The sequence below is a fragment of the Pieris napi genome, chromosome 11 (assembly GCF_905475465.1).
Source record: "Pieris napi chromosome 11, ilPieNapi1.2, whole genome shotgun sequence".
NCBI lineage: Eukaryota > Metazoa > Arthropoda > Insecta > Lepidoptera > Pieridae > Pieris > Pieris napi.
The window spans coordinates 411750-434208 of NC_062244.1; the positions used below are offsets into that span (position 1 = coordinate 411750).

At 32.8% G+C, this 22459-nt stretch overlaps 3 protein-coding genes across 9 annotated transcripts in view; 1 reads left to right on the forward strand and 2 right to left on the reverse strand.

The window, feature by feature from the left end:
• LOC125053526 (myotubularin-related protein 4) overlaps positions 1 to 22459 on the reverse strand; it is a 49875-nt gene that overhangs the window by 26214 nt on the left and 1202 nt on the right. For 3 of the 6 annotated variants that reach the window (XM_047654901.1, XM_047654903.1, XM_047654898.1), the window contains exon 1: positions 1053 to 1251. The exons of 1 other annotated variant lie outside the window; for it this stretch is intronic. The gene's annotated coding sequence lies outside the window, so the exon portion shown is untranslated. Of the gene's footprint in view, positions 1 to 960; positions 1252 to 22459 lie in introns of those variants that run through there. 2 more of the 6 variants (XM_047654899.1, XM_047654900.1) reach the window with 2 other exon arrangements.
• On the forward strand, positions 10869 to 13391 carry LOC125054053 (putative mediator of RNA polymerase II transcription subunit 24). The gene is made up of 2 exons (XM_047655722.1): positions 10869 to 11213; positions 11748 to 13391. Exons 1-2 carry the CDS (start codon positions 10890 to 10892, stop codon positions 13389 to 13391), a joined length of 1968 nt encoding a protein of 655 aa, XP_047511678.1. The 5' UTR covers positions 10869 to 10889.
• Positions 14033 to 17510, reverse strand: LOC125053528. Of its 2 annotated transcripts, XM_047654906.1 has the most exons (3): positions 15522 to 17510; positions 14888 to 15226; positions 14033 to 14575 (listed from the first exon to the last, which is right to left on the reverse strand). In XM_047654906.1, exons 1-3 carry the CDS (start codon positions 16273 to 16275, stop codon positions 14049 to 14051), a joined length of 1620 nt encoding a protein of 539 aa, XP_047510862.1. In that variant the 5' UTR covers positions 16276 to 17510; the 3' UTR covers positions 14033 to 14048. The 2 variants fall into 2 exon arrangements, with proteins under 2 accessions (XP_047510862.1, XP_047510861.1); XM_047654905.1 differs by having other exon boundaries at positions 14033 to 15226.

The following is a 22459-nucleotide window of genomic DNA, read 5'->3' on the forward strand; positions in this document are numbered from 1 at the left end:
ATTGCCACGTGGCGCTTTCCAGTTGCATAACCTCTCCCTAATGCGACATATCGTCCCCACACTGCATTTAAAAATTGATCCCGATTCGACGAAACCTTCTAAGAGATTAATGGAAATTAAGTAGATTAACTACCGCCTCTGTTAAAACATTTGCTATATTGTGCCAGAATCTTATAGGTTTTTCTCCTCGTAAAGCGAACTAACAAGAATCTATGTGTATGAACTATAGCACTAACACTGACTTGATGGACAGGATGAATTAGATTTATACTTCAAATTCAATGTTGGGATTTGTGAGAAACTACGCGAGTTATTTAGGTATTGTCAAATTCCCCACTATGTCGTACCAGCCAGTACCAGGAAATCAGAAATGTGAATGTAACCACGCCTACCAGCCCTGCATTATAGCTAATGTCAGCCACGGCCCACGACTCACGTTGCACCGCGATACTTTCCTTTCCTTACACACCTGCGTTATTTATTACATGCGTATTAAAAAAACATATTTTAATGAAATAGAATTTTTAAAGTTCTTGACAATACTAGGAATATTAAAAAATAACCTTGTTATTACTCATTGAGGCGGACAGAAATTAATCCGACAAAGAAACAATTTGGTAGGGAAACCTAAAGTTAAATTAAAACAATATAGGTAATTGAGGAATGTTATCAGCATTTTTTCACAGCGTATAATATTATGAGCAAGTTTATCTAAGCATAAAAATACTGATTTATAGTATCAGTATCAGAAAAATGAGGACAAATGCTTAAAGTAACGTAAATTGTAGTAATTTATTGAGTAAGCGCGCCATAAAGTAGACGCCACGAGTACGCCATGCCGTAAAACCAATGCTCCTTCGAAAGAACCAGAAAATCATGTCCAATACGATCGAAAGCTTTAAAAGTGAACATGAAATAAGAATTTCATCGTTTAATTTTCTCATTGAAATCAATATTTACACCAATATAGTAATATTTGATAGCCATGTGCCGAACACGTCGGCACGCCGCTTTTGCCGTAGTTGTAGTATAGTACAAATTCCATTGCAGACCTTAAGGTTGTTCACTTAGAAGCAGATACATTACATTATAATCCATTTATATTTGTCGGAGACTTCACAAAACCACAGATATGTAAACTGAATATTGACGAGAGAGCGGATTTGGGGTATATCCATATTATAATATAAAAAGTGCGGGGTCGCATAGAGCATGCGACGATCACGCGCGGCAGCTGCGGAGCAACTGCAGGCGGGGGGCACGGCGGGGAGGGGCGGATAGCGCGGGGGGCCGCCGGCGTCTGAACGGCCCGAGTCTAGAGGTTGCCTCCTCGTAAATTGTGCAACGTCAGCAAGCGCGTGCGTACTTCTACGGCCGCAAAAAACTTGCGAATCACTTCGAGTCTGTTATAAACTGTTCTAACTAATCGTTTTCCGTAACGTGGCGTTTTTGCAGCTTAATTTTAAGTCGTTATGTTTTTAGAAATTGTCTTTGAGGAATAATAATGATTGAAATGAATGAAAAACATATTCTCCATATAAAAAAATACCTACTTACTTGTCAAAAACATTAAAAATATTTAGATAAATTGTTAGTCTATCAAGTTGAAAAGAAAAACAGAAATAAATTTAAGAAAATCACAATGGCCATTTATCACAGACATTCGTAACATATAGCTATGCCGCTGAGTAGGTACTGCTGATAAGAAGTATATTAAATATTTATGTTTTCTAATTGAAATACTTTACAGTGCCATGGAAACACAAGTTTATGGTCACGTGCCTCGTAATATACGGAATTATTTATGTAATATTTATTACCCATTCTAACTAGAAGCGTTTCAATTATATTCAAAACGTACCTAGAATACTTATTCAAAGTCGAATTACGTAAAAACACACAATAGAAGTTCCACAGTTACAATCTTTAAAATGAGAAATCCAAGTAGAATGAAGGACAGAAATCGGATCCATTGCTTAACTGAAAGGGAAATATTTGAAAGCCTAGTTAGTGCCTAGGATACTGATCACTTGATCAGCTATTAAAATTTGCTCAAATCCAATAACATAACATAGTTTAGTATTCATCTCTTACCATCTCAACGGAATTTAAAATAATATGTTAATAATAGTTTTAAAGGTACTAGATACGAAAATTTTGCTGCTTTTATTGAGGAAATTATGCAAACTTCGCATTATTTTAACAGTTAGTTGGGTAAGGGTAAAATAAATAGCCCATTTCTTCAAAACCAAACAAAGAAGAGGAATTTATAGTCTATGGCTATCATCTGTGACTGTCTAGAAAGGTAAATAGAGTACAAAAGCTAATACACGTTTAAGACTTCATATGACACGCCTTGAAAGTAGGTGAGGCCGTCTGAGTGGCATATAGTGTCGATATCATAACATAGGAAATTTTTACTCGGCTTTTAATATTTTCTAAACATATTTCCGGAATCGAACGCGCCTTTTTGCCACTTTATTGTGAAAGCAACTGTCCCAATTTTTGTTTGCTTTATAACCATTACACATCGCACACTCACAGTTTATACCTTCCATCAAGAGAAGACTAAGAAATATAAATGCCATCAAAAGAAAGTCGTAGAACGAGGTAGAAAAAACACGAGACGCGTATGCCGTCACGTAGACGAGCGTTAGTAGGACAAGGGCGTTGGGTTTTTGTCCCATTCCAATAAGGAAGAGACATTTAATTTACACAATTCGTTGTACAAATAAATCGTGAATTGTTTATTTACTATCATATTTCAGATGAGAAACATATTATATAATTGATATTTATTAAAGTAAACAAAGTAGATGTCATTAAATTTAACTCTATTTGAATAAATGTAAACATATTTTATTTATTTATTCCGTAATCCTACAGCTAACATAAATTATATATAATAACAAACAGTTACACTGAAAATATAGCCAGAATGGAATACATAATACATTTAACAACAAAAAGGTTCAATAATTTACAAACGGAAACAAACAAATAAAAATTATTCAATACATTTAACTAAGTACATAATACCTAATTTGGTTGTGTTGTGTGATGGTGTAAAGGTGTGTATGTGGGGTGTGATCATGATGCAGGTGATTTTGCGCTATGGATATTCTTAATACTCTTTTTAACCATATTCCGCGACAGCTTAAACAAGTCAAGGCTTAAATATTGGTCGTTGTATATCCGGGCTGCGCGATACAAAACTGATTTTTTTGCATAGTGTTGATGTGAGGAACATGAAACAAAGCACGATTACGAGTCTGGTAGGCAGGAACAAGAAAGGGCAATTTTTCGAGAAGGGAGCTGCAATTTTATTTAATAATATACAGTGGTTAAAGTTATACACTACATGCATATGATTCCAATCTGCCTGGTGGCAGTAACCACCACGTGTCTTTGCTTTCTCAATACATTAATAACAGGACGAAGACTATTTCCAAATTGACAGAGTTATAAAACTGGATATTAACACGTCACTCTCACTAGCACCTTAATAGATTACTTTGAAACGGCTCAGCCGCCGGTGCGTAATAAAACCCGGCGCGACACAAAAAGGTTTCACGACCTTGAACTCGGCGGGGTTACAGAGACCATCATTACTCTGCCTTGCGTAAGGGATTTCACTATATCAGTTCATATTTAAGTCTTCTAGGATTCATTAAAAGTTTATTTCATTTGGTGGAGTTGCGTCAGCGTTTCCAAGAAGATTTGTTACCTTCAATGAGATTTTAATCAATCAACTGCAAGATAATATGACAGTGCAATCAAATTATTATTTTGATGTAAAATTAGTTAGTGGATCATTACGTATCATATAGAGGAATTTGTATTTTTTACGTAGTATATAATTTAATATATTTTTTTGTATCTTATTGTCAACCAACCTGTGGTTTGTATCTGATAAGGTAATCAGTACATGATAATATTATTTATAAACATGTAGTTTGTTTAATTACAAACTTGGCCAGGCAATGTGATATAAAAACGATATTGTATATACATATAATTGCTATTTTATTATCTATCTACACTTTACTAACATAACAATTAATATCTTTACAAAAATTTATGATATATTCGGTAGTGGGCTGATCAATTAAAAATAATGCTTATTAAGCAAAAACTTTCGAGTTGGAAGTGAACAATTTTAATTGTATTTTTATTTTTTTTTGTAGAATTTATGTTGTTTATGTTACCACATTTGTCATGTATGTAAGACTAGATAGATGTAAGATAGACTTGTAACATATACTGTAGAAAATGCACTTTAAATGATGTGTTGTACCTACTTCAATAAATAAAACAAATAAGGATGTATTATATAAAAGTGATAATGTACAATGTGATAATCTAGTATTTGCTTCTTAAACAAGTCACGATTCGCATTAGATACTGAATAACAACTAACATCAACATACAGCAGACGGGGTCAATGTCCCTTCATATTTTATAAACCAAATCATTCAAGGTCAATCAATTGAGCTGAAATGTATATTTGAATACGTCTGATTTAACGTATAGAGAACAATAAACTTGAACAGAGACCACAAATATAATTTACACATAGGTAAATGAAATATATCGATAAAATAATAAACAAGCAAAGATATATTTTGAAGAAGTGAGAGAAAATTCAAATTAGTTTAACTAAATAAAAACATACACCATATCTTAGGTAGAGAAGGATATAAAGAAGGGTCTTTGTAGCTTAGCTGGTAGCGCATACATATAAGCCGGAGACCGTGGGGTCGATTCCCAGCGAAGTAGTAATTGGTAGTCGAAAGAGGCTACCGTTGCAGCATTCAAAAAATCATCAAGACACAGAATCTCTTTCCATGCCCTATTATATTTAATTGATGCAACATGTAGTACTAATATGAATAAAATTGTAATAGGGATTTAAATACATAAGAATGAATATATAATTATTCTTAATCTCAAACAATAATAAAATATGCTATTTGTATGTGTTACAACGCACTTACGTCACGCTTCAAACTTCACAAAAAATATACGTGAAGAGCTGATCCTTTGTCTAATTATACATTCGTGTTAACTACCATTTTGATGTCATTGCCCTTCAACGTGGAGTCTCATTTACATACTTCGATATCTTTACATAATATATTTACAAACATATTGTGATAATAAAAAAAAGTATAAGAATTTGTAACACTACCTGTTTTCAAATCAGGTAAACAAGCAGGAATGCCTACATCGCATTTTATAATTAATGCCAGCCTTGTTCGTGGATATAATCAGAAAAAAGGATAAAACCAAGTTTCATTTGATTTAGGCGTTCGTGAAGGTCAATGCGAAATCAAGTGCATTGCGATAACAACTATCTGATAATATACCTGACATCTACATGTGTTAGCTTTTATTATTTATTTAATAATATTCTAAATAATTTATGAAACATATTCTTTTGCTACAAGTGCGCATGTGCAATAATTACTCATTGGACTCGTTCGGTTATTTACGATTTGTTACGAATTGACTCGAATAACTGCCCGAAGTGGGAAGGTCGAGTCGAAGTGGGGACGAAATGATAAAAACAAGGGTAACACATGCGCACAGGCCATTCCTTTGTTCAAGTTGGTGTTTATACATTTTACGTAGGGTCAGTGTGTGAAATATAGTAAATCAAGTCATCATTGGAGTGTTTAATTTCCTACCCTAAGATCCAGATCAACTAGCCCTAACACATGTAATCATATACCTATTTATATCCCTGTTATTTACGAAACAATATAATTATCACATAATTAACAAAATGCCTTTTAAATAGATAGAAATCTCGTTTGACATTAACTAAAGAAATGTATGCAAATATAATTATTTTATTTAACCTTTGTTTCAAACTTGCAAGACTAAATGAATCTGAAGGTTTGTACATATTTATATCCGAGGAGCCACGACATATTCAAAGCATGAATTGCAGTTTGTATGCAGCGCCGCATCTGTCGCCATGGGACCGGACCGAAATAGCCCGACGCATGTAAATGTTTTAATCTTCAGAAGCAATATCGTTTAAAAACTTTTATTCTTGATTCAAATACATAGCGAAGGAGAGGGAAATAGGAATGGCTTTTGAAACAAACAGGAAAAACATTAAACGTAGTTAAAAAAAAAGAACCAACGGACCTCTTGCGTGGTCGGTATTTAAAGAATTCGTATCTCTTATCTTAAAGTAACCTAAGTGGTTACGTACTGTAAATACGTGGTTTGAATATACTTCGACGGCGGCTGGTACCAGATAGTAAAGGTATGCATCAAAAAAGTTAATATTAGTGTTAGGTAGGGCTGGTACCCTTTGTCCCGGTAGAATGCGAGAGCGACCCCGGAGCCTCTGTAACGCGGCTTTGTAGGAACTACTCAGGGTGGTTTTAGTGGGTATTGCTCACCCAGTCTCTGAATAGCAGAATCCCACATACCCCTGCAACTTTTGAGGGCAGGGGATGCGTTAATGCATTTCGACCTCGGAGAACAAAAAAAAAGGGCTTACCCTTCACAAAACACTAACAGATTTCTTTCCTTATCCAAAATTTACAACGACAATACTGAGCATATTAAAGCAGCTATTTAACTCGGCAGAAGAGACAAGAGCTGGGCTGACGCAGCGTCACAAGAATGCTGAATCTTAATTGCCTACATCGTAAAAGTCCCGGCTAAAAGGTTTCGTAATGGTTGGTGTCTCTAATATTCCGTATAATATATTAAATATACATAGAATTAAGGACTCATGTAGTGTATATAATGATAGGACAGTATTTAAGACGAAATTTATATCGGATTTTTGCTAAAGTATTGATATTTGCTTAATCGGCCTTTAAAAACCTTGATCTTTCCCCGAGTATCAAATGAATAATAAAATCATTATTTTTTATTTTATTTTGTGTTTGCTCTCAAACATCACACATGTTACAAGGACAACGATAAGATACTTATGAAAATATGTTATAGAAATGATATGTTACATGAAGATAAAATGAGAATTAAACATGACTGAGTGCTAACCAGAACCATGCAACACCTCACAAAGTCACGTGGGGATTTTTTGTATTAAAGAAGTCGCATGGGTCCGTCCGCCAAGCATTAGCGAATATACACTATATTTACATAATTATGTAGGAACAAAGAAAGTAATAATAATAGCAAATAATTAAGACAGCAAGATTTCTACAAAGACCATACAAAAGGTCTCCATAAAGTAGCTAGTAGTAGTAGGTCCACCGAGTGATTTCTCATCACAGTTTTATTGTAAATGCGACAAAATTACAATTTAAATGGAATTCAGTAAGCTACTTAACTATTTATGATTAGCTTTTGATTATGCGATAAACTAATACACGAACATACTGGTTATTTTCTTAATTACGACTTAGCTAAGATTAGCTTCCAAGCCGGTCTAGATTACGTGCACGCACGAATAGTCATTTTCTCTGATATTTATACCAATAAAAATCATAAGAATTATTATTAATAAAACCGTAAACAGAACATATAATGGACCGAAGACATCGCTTATATAATATGGGTAGTAAATATTAAATAAAGGCCATAACTAAAAATTCAACATTTAATTTCAACTGAAAGATGCACGCATTTTACAGTGCAGTTTCATATTACACGGCTGTGCTGAGTCGAAGATATCCACGAACAAAGTGGTAATAGGTATATGTCATTGAAGACTCGTAAGTAAACGAGTCTCTAATGATTTCAATCAAAGGCTAGGTTCCTGGTGTACAATGCCTTTCATGTGCACATCGACACATCCGGGTACTGCGCGTGACGCTACTTCATAAACACTTGTTTAAATGCTTTTATGTTTTGAAACCAATAAAAAAGGAGCAAACATTAATACAACATTTTAAAACCAGACAAGTTGTATGTTATAACAGTATTACTTTATTATTTAAATCATAGATATTTTTGTTTGCCTAATCGGTATCTTACAATGACTTAGGGTCCTTCAAGAAAAGAGCGTACCAATTCTTAAAAGGACGGCAACGCAGTCGCGAGCCCTCTGGCATTGAGAGTGTCCATAAGCGGCGGTATAAGTTAACATCAGGTGAGCGTCCTGCCCCTTTTCTATATAAAAAATGACTTATTTAATTTCTGACGATCCTATATTTAAAAAATTATTCAGTGGCACTGCAACCTTTTCAGATCTGGGCCTGAGCCAGGGCATTTGTCAAACTAATAGGCAAGTAAGTGATCAGCCTCCTGTGCCTGACACACGCCGTCGACTTTGTCGGCCGGTTTCCTAACGATATTTTCCATCACCGTTTGAGCGAATGTTAAATGCGCACATAAGAAGAAAGTCAATTGTGATGACAAAGGGGATGAGAGTAGCACGAAGAAGCTACTAGGCTAAAACTGCTCAGCAACTTTCCTATATTTATCTTTAAAACATATATATGTTAACGTAAAATTGTAAACACCGTTAGATTGTAATTTATCTCGCGAGATTATAAACTATCGAAAGATTGTGAACCTCAGCGTACCGCTTACAATTTAACGTATTATTATTCGGTAGATTGTACTACACTAACTTAGTTATCATTCAAACTTCTTTGGTCAATTACAGATTAATTTTACTTCCCAACAATTTCATATAACTACCGAATAATAATACCTTAAATTGTAAGCAGTTCGTTGAGGTTCACAATCTTTCAACAGTTTACAATCTCGCGAGATATATTACAATCTAATGGTGTTTACAATTTTACGGTGACATATACAAGTATTAATTACTGTAATATGTTTAATTGGGACAAATCGCGTAATCTGTACATATAGATTCAATATTGAACACACGCTGATTAGTCACGACGCACAAATATGGATGTTAAACGGTAAATTTACTTGCTCGATGTTTACATGTCCTCTAAAACTTTACTCTCACCGACCGGAGAGTGATAAGGTGCAGGACCGCTTTACGAACTCTTCGACGTAATTAATGGAGCTTATGTATCGGTATTGGATAATCCCAACTAACATTTTGGTAATAAGAATTGGTGATAAAAGAGTTCTTCATAAGTGATTTCGGCAAACCAGAGTTATACAAAAGTTTTAGCGATTAGTGTTAGAGCACGCTCTAACCCCTTACTACCCCTCGATTGGGCCCCATTTTTTAGCGCTATAAGTAATAAAATTGGTTATTATTTTCACTATTTTAACACTGAACGTTACATAACAGTTATAGAATGGCGTTAGTTGCGACTAATTTCTTGTTTCTATAATGGTGGTACAATATAAATCTTGCCATCTGAAGCACCTTAAAGTTTGTACTATGGTTAAAATAAAAACTATTGGTGGTATACAAGTTCTAAAGTCTGTTGGTATAATTTTTATGGTTATATTTTAGTTCTTTTTTAGGGCCATTTATTTCTTGGATTTGCTTTACGTATCTTGATCCGTGTTGAGTAGCAACTCAGGGCTCTAGCACGTTTAATTCCTCTATAGTTTTGCATATAAATTTTACTTCCAGAAGTGTTACTTTATTTCTGTCATTATTTAATTTGTGTTATTGTTTCAATATGACGGCCAAAGTGAAAGTGAATAACAAGTTACGGATTGTCTATAACTCGGTAAGTCAAGTTTGATTTCTACAATGCATACCTAAAATTTATTGCGAGGGTTACTTTATTGAGAGAATCATATATGTTTTGCATCTCAATTTTGCAGGGACTTGAAAATAAGTGGTATTTCAAGTAAAAATGATGAGTATTTTATCAGAAGGGGTATACACTCAATCTACATTTAGATAAAATCGGCCTATTGGAGATGTCTTTTATAGTAGTTGTGTATTTTAGTAAATAAAATTAGTTTTAAACTAAGCATATGATGTAAAAATTGCGTTTTAAACTAGTTTTTTCTTAAATTACTTTGAGGTTATGTTTGAATTATCATGGCGTCTATTTCTAATTACCCTAATTTCCTATTATTACTATTAATGAACGAGAAGTGCTAGGTAGGTTGTAGTTAGAACTATTGTAGCAGTTGTTATACCAGAATAGAGTTTTAAAGGTAATAAGAGAACAAGTTTGAAGTGTTTGGTTTTACAATGGTTCGACTTAGATGTAAAGGTAGTATTTTAGGGTTACGTTTTTCAACTGATAAAACCCTTCCATCAAGGAAGGGAAGTAAAAACGTATAAGATTGAGATCAAATGCTAAAGATTTTTTGATAAAATCGGTGAGATCGCATATTCAGCAAGTGTTCTTTTTAAGTCTAGTGAGCTCTGCAATCACCTTAATAATTTGCCTTTTTTAGTAAATAAATTTATTGAGATACGTATAGCAAAATTATCCTGAGTTTATTTAGCTTACATATAAACAAAGAATTAAGGTACTTATGCTATTTATAATACAAGAAATAAACAAAGACATACGTTATTTTTTTCAGCCTTCTCGTTACCTATCTTTTACGTAGAGTCCTAGACTACCTACTCAACACCTCCCCACCCCTCAACGCCCCGCGCTTTGTTGAGACCGGCAGCGGCATTTATTTTGGTTTAGTTTGGATCGAATTGTTTCGACGTGTGGTTGGGTGTGTGCGCATTCATATCGAGTCAGCGTTTTTTTATGCTTGGATTGAACGTAAGTCATATCGTTTAATAGTTATTTTTTAACCTTGTAACTAATTGTCTACCCACAATGCCTGGTTTATATTAAAATAATACGTTGTATTCCATTCCATTACATAGAAGTTTCAATCATTTTTAAATAAATAAATAAACAAAAAAGATTCCTGCATTTATTACTTTTTATTATAATTTTTTACTTTTCGAATTTATTAATTGTAACTAGCACACACACACTACACCTGTATATTCAAGTAATACAAGTGTTTTTTTTATTTATTTCAGAATGTCTTATAAAATAGTCCAGACTTGGGAATACAACAAACATAGATTGTTAGCAGTACCATCAACATGGGAAGATAACAATATTCTAAAATATCCGAGAAAAAACATAACTAAGTACTTGAAAATTGGGACATCAATACCAGAACATGACTGGAAACAAATAAAATGTGACGTTAAAAGAAGAGAGCTACCAAGCTACGAGACAGCCGAATACGTCCTTCAAGAAATGGTTAATCATACTGACACTGAAGATGATACCACTAATTCAGCTACTTCTAAGCAGTCCAAACCTGAATTAAACATGAATATCATCGCTGATGACATCGTAAGTTATTTTTTGTTGTTGATATTTTAGAAATAAAAGTCAATAAAATACATATGTTTCATACAAATACAAAGTTGAGCCCAAAATCAAAATTGTCGGCTAATAAAAAACAGGTTTTTACCTATTTAGGACATCTTTTTGAGTATGTAACAAATAAAGCTATGCTTACGTTCGTTTGTGGTTAAAATTAGTAAATGGTAATTTTTGATAAATAAAATGTGTTTGATTTATTAAAAGATAACTAAGACATTATAGAAACGGCAACTCACTTTAGATCTTTTTTCAAAGTTGGGATAATAAAAGTATAAGTAGTAGCGATTTTTCCCTCTTGAATACAGTTCTTTAATTGTCTGGGTTGTAAAATCCAGAACTGATCTTACAAGCCCTGCTGACAGAGTTGAAGAGCCGCCCAAACGCCTGTCCTGACTTAGCTCGTACATGTAACATAGAAATACGTCGACGAAGCTTTATAACGAATAAATTAATAGCTCAACTATTCATCGGGTAAAACTAAGTCATTACCTTTTCTTGCAGGTGAATCTATACCCAAATATCCAGCAAAATGTAAGAAATACCAACACTTTTCAAGAAAGTTCTGTGACTTATCATCATGACGTAGTATTAAACCAGAAAAATACAAATTCTACAACAGTAGGACCAGCTGCAGAAAACTTAAACAGTGAATTATCCTACGAGTACGTTATACCCATGTGTAGTAGTGAAACTAACGTGAATGTAGAAAACTTAGAAACGCTCATAACAGGTCAAAATACACTCTTAACAAACCAAACAAAAATATTGGAGCAACTTAACTCTATCCAGAATGTACAAACTACTACGATTCAGAAAATAGCATCATTATCCGTTCAATTAGACCATGCTATGGTGCAAATTAATAACCTTTCCCAAAACTTACAAGTCACGCCATTGAGCGCATGCAAATCTTCTCCAAGTAATACAGCTTTTAACATCAAGCCAATTGAAACTATTCAACAATTGGATGAATTAGAACTGGAATTGTCAAACATTGCCAATAGGCAACAAAAAAAGCAATTGTACTCTGTTATTTTCGCTGGTGGCAAAGGTATTGATTGTGCTTACACATTAGCTGATGTATTATTTTCGAGAAAGTTTCTGTGCCAATGCTCTTGGAGTGGAGGCAGCCGGGGTAACAATGATGCTAAAATAGCCTGGAAAGCTTATAAAAACATTTTGTCTTTTTTCTGGGAGATGGTGCACACTTGGGATAACAAATACACAGTTTCACATAATGTTGAATTTTTCCAAAGTATTCTAAAAAATGCCAAAAAGAGGAATATGGCTAAAAAAGAAAGAGCGTCTACATCAAGGAAACGGACAAAACGATCAAAAAACCAGTCTGTAAACGACGAAATTGAATCTGACGAAGAAGAAACATCTGTAACAACTGCAAAAAACGCTAAAATAGAGGAAAAACAAATAGAAAATAATGAAAATAATGACGATATTTCTTTTAAGCAATATGTTGACAGAAGAGGCGTAGTTGAAGAAGAGATAGAAGAAATAGAGAATGATGACTCTATAATTGAAGAAAATGAATGCAGTGTCGAGGAAAAAGATCATGCAAGAAGAAATGATTACGAAACTTCAGAAAATGTCGTCTCTAATATCGATGAAAATGAAAACACGGAGGAAGAAGACGAAGATCACGAAAGAGAGGGAGATACTACAAATGATAAAGAAAGTACAATAGAATTAGATGGACCTTTAGAAAAAAATTACATCACTCAAAATAAAATTGAAGAAGAGCAAGAAAATAACAAAGAGAAGATGAATTATCACAACTCAAATATCACAAAAAATAAAATAAAAAACCTCGATGAGAGAGAAGACAATGAAAATAACGCTTTCAAGAAAAATAAAGTTCAAAAAAGTGCAATTTTGGAAGAAAATGCTAACACGTATAATAAAACTGAGGAAGAGAAAATCGATCACAAACAAGATGAAACTATTGATAACGAAAGCGAAAAAACAACAAAAGAAAATGAAGACCCGTTAAAGGAAATTAATAAAGAAAACAATTACGAAAAGAAAAATGCAGAAGTTTCGAACACAATAAACGTAAAAATTGCTGAAAAGAATGATAAATTGGAAGAAAAGAAAAAAAAAAGATTTGAACTCAATAATAGGAGAAATTGAAAAAGAGGATAAAGATAGGGAAAAAGAAAAAGTACATGGTACAATAAAACCACCAACAAATAAAATAAAAACATCGTGGAAAATCAGAAAAAACAAAAGAAAGGAGACAGGGGATCACACTCCAAATCTAAAAAATACATGAAAAATAAAAATTGGAAGGAAAAATCATAACTAAGAGGGAAAAGTAGACTAAACTACTTATTTCCCCGAAGGATTTTGATTTTAGAATTTCTTAATGTTAAATGATTTTATTAGTTCTTTTTTTTTATTTCTAGCCTGGAATGTCCCATTTTTTATTTTATCTTCAAAAAGTTTTTTTTCTAAGGATTTTGATTGGAAATTTTTATGATTGTAATTATTTTTTTAATGTGTTTTTTCGACAAGGTAGTATTTCAACTGGGGTAGCCGCGCACTAAACTGAACAACTTTTCCGCGCCGGAAAAGTTGTTCATTTTCATGGGCAGGTTCACCTCCTTTCGGATTGATAAACCCTTTTAGTTACGCGTTGTATATGCAGTATCTTTGTCTTAGTTTATTAAACTTGTTTTGATCAGACTAGTGAACCTAGTGATAAGATATTTTGAATAAAACCACAATTATTTTTAAAAGCTTGTTTTTATTTATACATTAAAAATAATAAACACACTATAATTCAAATTATAAAGTATGTAAAAGTGGTATAAAATACAGGAATCCGCCGTGGACAATACACACTAGTTTACAGTTTACATCATCAGGGCTCAGAACGATATCAATTTTCTCTAAGCTTATTTCGCAGACTTTGTAGATATTTAGAAACGATGACCGAAGAGGTTTTTCAAATACTAGCATTTTCCCCATAAGTTTTTTACCTTGTATATTTATCTTTTTAGCGTTAATTGATATATTTAGGACTTCAATAATATCATCAGTTGATGATAGAAAATATTTATTCCTCTCTTTACAAGAAATTATAAAATGCTCAAAGTTAAGCACCTCAGTGTCACTAAGTCTCGATAAAAAAGGCTTTTCATACGAGCATTTTGTTTTCAGTGATTTTGAATTTATATTTTGTTCTGATAGCCTTTTGGCTACTTGAGACAGTGGTTTGTTTCCATGTCTTAGCATTTTTTTTATTAAATAAAGTTTATTTTCAAAAGGGTATGCATCGAATGTTGGCAACGGGCCAAATCTTTCAACTTCATCTGCAACATGTAGTAAATTATGCACGTTGCTTGTAATATAATCGGCACCATAAAAGTGTTTATAATTTTCTACGAAATATTCAAACATTTCTTTAGTTAACCGAAGTAAATGGTTGTATTTTGGAGAATAACAAATTGTGACGCTGCAAAACAGGCTCAAGAAGTGATGATATGCGTCTGATGGTAAGACTTCCTGCAAAATTATTAAACTCAAATAGTGAAGGAATGTTCGGTATTCGGTTGCTTTCCAGTATGATATGCAATCTAGAGTTCTTACTGCTCTATGAATTTCAGAAGGCAACTTACACTTACCGAGAAATAGATTAACATGATCAATATCTCGTGCACACCACTTAGTCTTTAATTTGAAGAAATTGCCGTCCTTCCATCCCGTAAGTAGCCTTTTCATAATGCCCAAATGAATCAAATGCAACGAGTCTGATACTGGAAATTGTTCAACCATGTCAATAGGTAGTTTTAATAATGGTGAATCTATTTTATGATGGGCACCATACTTCAATTCTCTAAAATCTTCATCAGTCCTTGGAGGAGATATTTTTGACGAAAATACTACTGTATGGGTATTATGCGAGTAATTTCCTACTGTAGTGCATTTTAGACAACCGTGCTTTCCATTGAAATTGCAAACACCTGTAAATAATTAATAAATACGATAAATATAAAACTAAGAAAATATTGTTGATGAATGTAAAAATAATGCACAATACAAGAATTGGAATAACTGAAAACCTTAAACAATATTTTAAGATTTTTCTATTTCGTTTAAACATTAAAAAATAATATATAAAACCTTTTGAGATATTTGTATTTTTAGGTTTCAATTATCACAAAAATATGTTTACTTATAGAACTAGATTTTATTTACCTATGATAATAATAAAATGGCTAATGAAATGACACTATTCGATGTATGAAAGTTACTCACCTTTGATAAAAGCGCGAGCAGGGGAATCACATATAAAACATCTTATTTTGATGTTTACTTTAATGCCGTTTACACAAACGCCTTGCTGTAAAACTGTAATACTCTCATTCACAAAATCTTCTAAAAAAAGATTTAAATTTTTCGGTTTTCCTTTTCCATAATAAATACCAATAATGAACGGGTCATCATCAATCTCGTGCATATTTGCCAATATAGGCCAGAATTCAAATTTAGAGCTTTTGAAAATAGGTAACCCATCTAAATTAACATTCAAATATACATTTTCGGGCACAAACTCCAAATTATGAAGTATTTTTGTCAGTGGAATAATGATTCCGTTGTGCCAATATTCACCACCGTCGATACTTTTGAGACATATTTGTGTTGGAGTTTGCAGAATCGTACGAGGATCAGATGGTAAAATATCTACAAATCTTTTATTCAAAATTGATATCAAGTCTTTGAAGGCAGCTTGACTAATATTTTTTTCTATCGCCCATATTCTTATGTCATTTTTAAAATTCGAATTTTTTATATATTCGCTTTCTTCCTCTTCATCTGAGCTATGAGAACTACTAAGAGGATAAGTAGATAAAGAGGCATCTTCTGTAAAATTAAATTCACGCTGTACCGAACCCTCTCCTGTAAAATTAAATTCTTGCTCTACAGAACCCTCTTCTGTAAAATTAAGCTCTTGCTGTACAGAACCCTGTTCAATATCTTGCGTTTCACCATGTTTACTGCTCACATACATAGTATGATTTTCTAGTCCTGTGAAAAATAAAATTATTTGCTATTATAATCACCTATAAAGTACTCACCAAAATAAATAAAAAACCTGTACGGAACCTTGTTGAAATTCCCGCACTTGACCGACATTTTCGATGGAGTTTCTACGACAGTACGAACATTTTCTTTGGCATTTAAGCTGCGCTGGATGAACATATTCGTTGCAAAAACTACTACAACCCAGACTAGCGTCATCAATACTTCTCTTCAACGAAGAACTATGATGCTGAACTGCATCAATGGTCACTGTTTGCAGTTTGGTGGTTTTATCGCAGGATGACACTGATTGATTTGATCTGATTATTAATTTGTATTCGTTTGATATTTTTCTTTTGACTCCTCCACATCTTTTTCGTTTTTTCCACGAACTCATAGCAAAAATCAAGCAAGCAAGAGCAAACAGTCTTGAGAGCAAATCAGACTACACACATATACACAATTTTGAAGTTAGAGACATTATACAGCTATAAAAGTACGTAATATTTTATATGTTTTATAATTTCAAGTGAAAATAAAAGTTACAACGTTTAAATTGTATTTTCATATTACTTAGAACAACATAAAAGTTAATTCGAACACCGTTGTAAAGAACAGGGCTCTAAAAATAACTCCATAATACCAACTAATATCATATATAGTGGTTTCTTATTTCTAAATTAAATTGCTGTAAATAAGTTCCAATTACTTCTTTTGTAGCAATTTAGGTGATAAAAATATTTTGTCAACTATTTTCAAGAGCTTTTGTCGGTAGAAAGAGTTATTAGAAACTATAATATTACTTTAAGTGTTTTGCGTTACTTGAATTTATATAAGAGTAGGTTCTATGATGGTTGTGACTATAACCTTCATACCTTCTTAAGTAATATTAAGTTTTTAGGCATGTTAAGTGGTATAAAACATTTACTTAGTACTCTTAAAGAACACTTGGGAATAGTAAGACTTACTAGAAACCTTATTACTACTTAAGGTACTTATTGTTACTTGAGGTTACAATACCTAGCGTTACTGTGGTTCAGCTTAACTCTTTTATAACTTCTTAAGTCAAATTATGTATTATTGTTACTGTTACTCATCTTAATGAGTTATTTAGTTATATTCATGACCATTAAACCAACAAAAGTTTTACTAGACACTTTTATATACCCGTTAAAACAATACAAACGATTAGAGTGGTGAAAATTAGCGCCAAAATGTTGGTTGGGATATCAAGACACGGATAGCGTCTCTCAACATCGGTCGATCTCTGTAACATGCACTTATTTCCGAGTCTCGCTAGACTGGCTAACTTCACTTGAGTTTTACTTTTAAGAAGTACGAGCGGTGACCATAAGTTTCACTCGGTTTAATGCTTTAGTGAAAACCAATAAAACCTAAAAACCCATCTTGCAAATCCCAGACAAGGCAGTGGACCGTGTAATAGCAATACGCAGGTATTTCTTACAAAAAGTAAGAGACCGCCAATCAGATGATTCGACCATTCCTATTACCCCGACCACGATTTTTAATTCATCTATAAACAACTTTATTACTAAAGACTTAAAAATGTTACTTTTACTATCGGTAGACTTTTATTACAAGTATCAAGTACAGAATGCTGAACACCTATTTCTATATATATAAAATTCTCCTGTCACAATGTTCGTTCCCATACTTCTCCGGCTCGACTAATTCTTGTGAATTTTTTTATGCATATTCAGTAAGTCTGTGAAAAGTGATAAGGGTGTCCACCCCAATTTTTTTTTATGATACATCATACAAAAATTACCTACAACCCTTAATTTTCACCCCTCTACGATCAACCCCTACTTTTTATTGTTGATAGTTATTTTTATTGAACTAAAAATTTTTTCCTATAAATAATATACATGGCAAAACAAACGTTTGCCGGGTCAGCTAGTTTGCGTATAAAGAAATATGCTGCATTTAAAATTTTACGTGAAATTTTATTTCACTTACCTACATCTATAATAATAACTTATTGTATAAATTTTAATTTTTGTATACAAGTATCAATTTTGAGGGAAAGAGGGCAAAATGGAAAAACATAGGAAACTAATCTATTTAAGTCTTTTCAAACGTATATAGTAAAAATGTAAACAAAAAATACACGCAATTAGCGTAACAAGCTCGCATTTAATAAAATATTTGGAACAAGCCGAGATTTTTCACATAATTGCCAGTTTGTAAAACTAAATAGAGGTCCGCGCATAGCTAAGACTTGTTTACGCTGGAAATAGAACTGGGGGTCAGTGACCTCAGATCTAGACTATTAATTATTATTACACTGTATTATAAACCTCTTTGCTATCTAGAGTTAGACGTCCGTATCACTCTATTGAGATACGAACTAAGAAAATACAAGAGAAAATCAATTGCACGTACTAAATATATTTTAAATGTTAAATTTAACAACAGTTTGTACCTAAATCGATTAAAAGTTGTGTAGTTTGCGGTGAAGGCAAAAATAAACTTACTTTCATGTGCATGCCATGTTTACCTACTTAAAATTTAAACTCACCTAAAAAAGTCCAAACCAGATAATCTTTCATTACAATATATATTGATATAAAACCAGTTTTATTAATTAGTTTTTCCTTCGATAATTTGCGGCGCTTACTACTTAATAAACGCACGCGCTCTCTATTATTTAATTTCCTCGCATTAATTGACTACATATACATTTTATCCCACGATGTCAGCGTTGCATCAATTGTGATGGAAAGTATGTAAAATTATTAGTCGATTAATCAAAAGTAAAAGCAGTTTGTTATTTTATAAAATGCCTACCATGAAACGCATTCTTTTTGTCCTTAAATAAAATCTCAAAATATAACGTTAAAAATTAAAATCAAACATTATAAAGTTGTACAAACGTAATGTACGGATTTATTTAATTTTAAAAAAAATATTCATTACAATGTGGCAACCATTTTAAGTAAAAAATACCTGTTAAAATAATGTTTCTTCCTTTTTAAATTACAATTTTGAAATTTTTTAAACTGTTTACAACGACTAATAAAAAGCATTATGCGACCCGTAACACGCGTGCATAAATGAGTGTGTGGGTGCATGTGAGTGTAATGTGTATGAATGTGTAACTACATGTTAGGTATCAGTTGCATCTCCAACTCTGTGTAAGGTGTGTTCAGAAGCCAGTCCATAAACAGTTTTTTTGACGTGATAACGTCTTTAAAATCGTTTTAGTCGGGTGACATGTTCAGAAACTTGTGTCACACCAAAACCTCACGAGCGCGATCGTAGGTATAACGAGAGAGAGACGGACCGATCTCCCGTCTCATCTCGAGCGCTGCCAGTCATTCCGTGAATGTATGAAGAAAAATGTATATCATAGTCGAATAAGTAAACTTCTCAGTTTACACCCGAAATTTATCATCAAAAGTGTGAATAAAACGATAGATGTAATTTAAAATTTGAAAAAATTGTTATCTTCATTAATTCCTTACTTCCCAAAAACTTATATCACCAATAAGACGTTATCACGTAAACATCTCGATCGTAAACCTACTTTACAAACAACCAATATTTTTTTTATTTGTGGACTTTGTCGGGTAAATTGGACCGTCAGATTATAGACAATTTATTTACAGTTGATTAGGCACAGAAGGCTATGTATGTGTATGTATGTCTGACACTATTCGATTTTGGAACCCAAGACCAGCTTTAAAGCTTTTTATAAATTCGAGGAATACTTAAATGATCCTAATCCTTGGGATTGATTTGCTTCAGTTCAATTTGTATGACTATATACTTTGCGATTAAAAAGAGTGGCGGAAAGTTTCTTGCCAGTTCTTCTTACCCGCTCTACGCCCTTGACTTGCGAACTGGTAGTAAATTTACAATAAATTTAACTTCTTTCTGACGATTCATAAGTGTACGTTTTTACCTATATGAATAAAGATATTTTTGAGTTTGAGCCGGACCACAAGTTTATTATATAGGTACAAGCTCTATAGAGTATTGTTATATTGCTGAGTTACTCAAGTATTACAGTCGCCATCTGTAGCTTAGCGGGAGTGAGTTGTATTTTAAGATGTCTTATATTCGAGATTCGGAATTGATCGACTAAAACAGACGTTTATTTAGGAAGTTCAATACAATTATGTATTATTTTATACTATATTTGTACTTTTTAAATACATAAAGTAAATATCACTATACTGATAACTACTGCAGGTTTCTTTTAACTAAATTGAACGGAAGCAGTTCCGAAGTTATTAGGAAATATGTTTCCTATCGTCTAGTGAAAGTAAAAGAAAGACCTTAGAGGTCGAGTTCAGCATTTACCAGAAGTAAACCTTCAATATATTATTTAGCTAAATCACAGCCACGGAATATATGCATAAAGCTTAAAATGCTACTTCATTTCATTTGACAAATGCAAATTATTTTTAAAATAAAAATAAGATATAATTAAAAACAATATTTATTATAAACAATGCATTACAATACCAAAGATTTGCGAACACTTTTAAATAAATCCAGGTGCAATTGTAGCGTCGAGCTATCATAGATACAATGCCACGGTTATAAAAAGGAATATAATGGAATGTTTATTCATATACAAACTTACAAAAATATGATTCCTATGCTTTTAGAATAGATAAGTAACGATCTCCCGCTCCAAATTACCAGCTACTTCATAAAATTTCACAATGGCACATGGCAAGAGGAACAGAAATGTGGAGCAAAAAAGTACTTGAGTTTAGTTGTTCGGACTATCTGCAGGTGAGTTCCATCATCGGACGTCAAGGCAGAATACAAAATACCATCCGTATCACCTCGACGTCCGTCGTTCCACAACTGAGCGTTTCTTAAGGCAATTTTTACCGCACCACCACTATGTGGAACCAGCTGCCCACTGAAGCAATTCGACTTAGGGTCCTTCAAGAAAAGAGCGTACCAATTCTTAAAAGGCGCTTGCGAGGCTTCTGGCAATGTGAGTGTCCATGGGCGGCGGTATCACTTAACATCAAGTGAGCCTCCTGCCTGTTTGCCTTACCGATGTGCAAGGTATATAAACGAAAAGGAGGAAGACAATTTAGAAGGTGGGTAGACCAAATTAAGGAAAAAGCGGGAGGTACGTGGCAGAGAGTATCAATTAAATCAATATGATTTTATATAAAACTGTAAAATGGGCCGTTTGGTTGACTACCTATTAAATTTAAAAAAAAAACGTAATTTGATAAACACATTTTTTATCACATCTTAAAATTATTATATGTATAAAACTCTAGATTTTGTTTATCAAACTGTATGAGTCGTGCTCAAACAATATTAACATGGAAAGGTCACATACATATGTAATTCTCTCTTGATTAAGACCTTCAAATTGCCAGTTTAGAAACAAAAAACAGCGATAAGTGATGACGTCTACGTTTTCCCTTTCCTTTCCTTTACACAGCATTACATAAGTAATATTATTGTACAATATGCCTAAGGTACGAGACGCTTTATTAGCTCGTACACGTACGACTTGTACGATACTTTTGATGATCTAAAAAGTATTGACTAGTATTCATCTTGCGTAATATAAAAATACTATTAATTTTCAACATAAGGTGATTTTTTTACAAGTCAACTAGATAAACCGCAAAACACAACATGAAATTCAATGTCCCCTATGAAAAAGTAGGAACAAAGAATTCGACTTCTAGACGTCCTTCAACGAGAGCTATTATTGTCAAGGACAGATTAGATGGCGATTGACTCCGTCACCGCGCCCTCTTTATTATCTTTTGCTACCTATATTATTACTCAAAAAATTATTTTGTAATTAAGTAATTGATTGTAAAGTACGAAACATTAGATTGAAACAGTGTTAATTAATTCCTACCTTCTTATTCACACATTTAGTCAGGTCAGTTTTCTTATATGACCTTAGTAATCTTTAAATTTAGGTAAATCTTTTTAATATATTATGTTATGGTAAATTAAGCAGAATTTAATAAAATCTAAATTAAACAAAAAAAAGCTAGCCTAGTGTAATTAACTTAATATATTTATTTATAAACATATTAATTTATTAAGTAATAACTCTAGTCTTTAAATTTAGATTGCTGCCTTTACATGCAGTGTTGCATGTAAAAAAATACTATTTTAAAAATTAATTCTAAAAAAAGTTATAATAA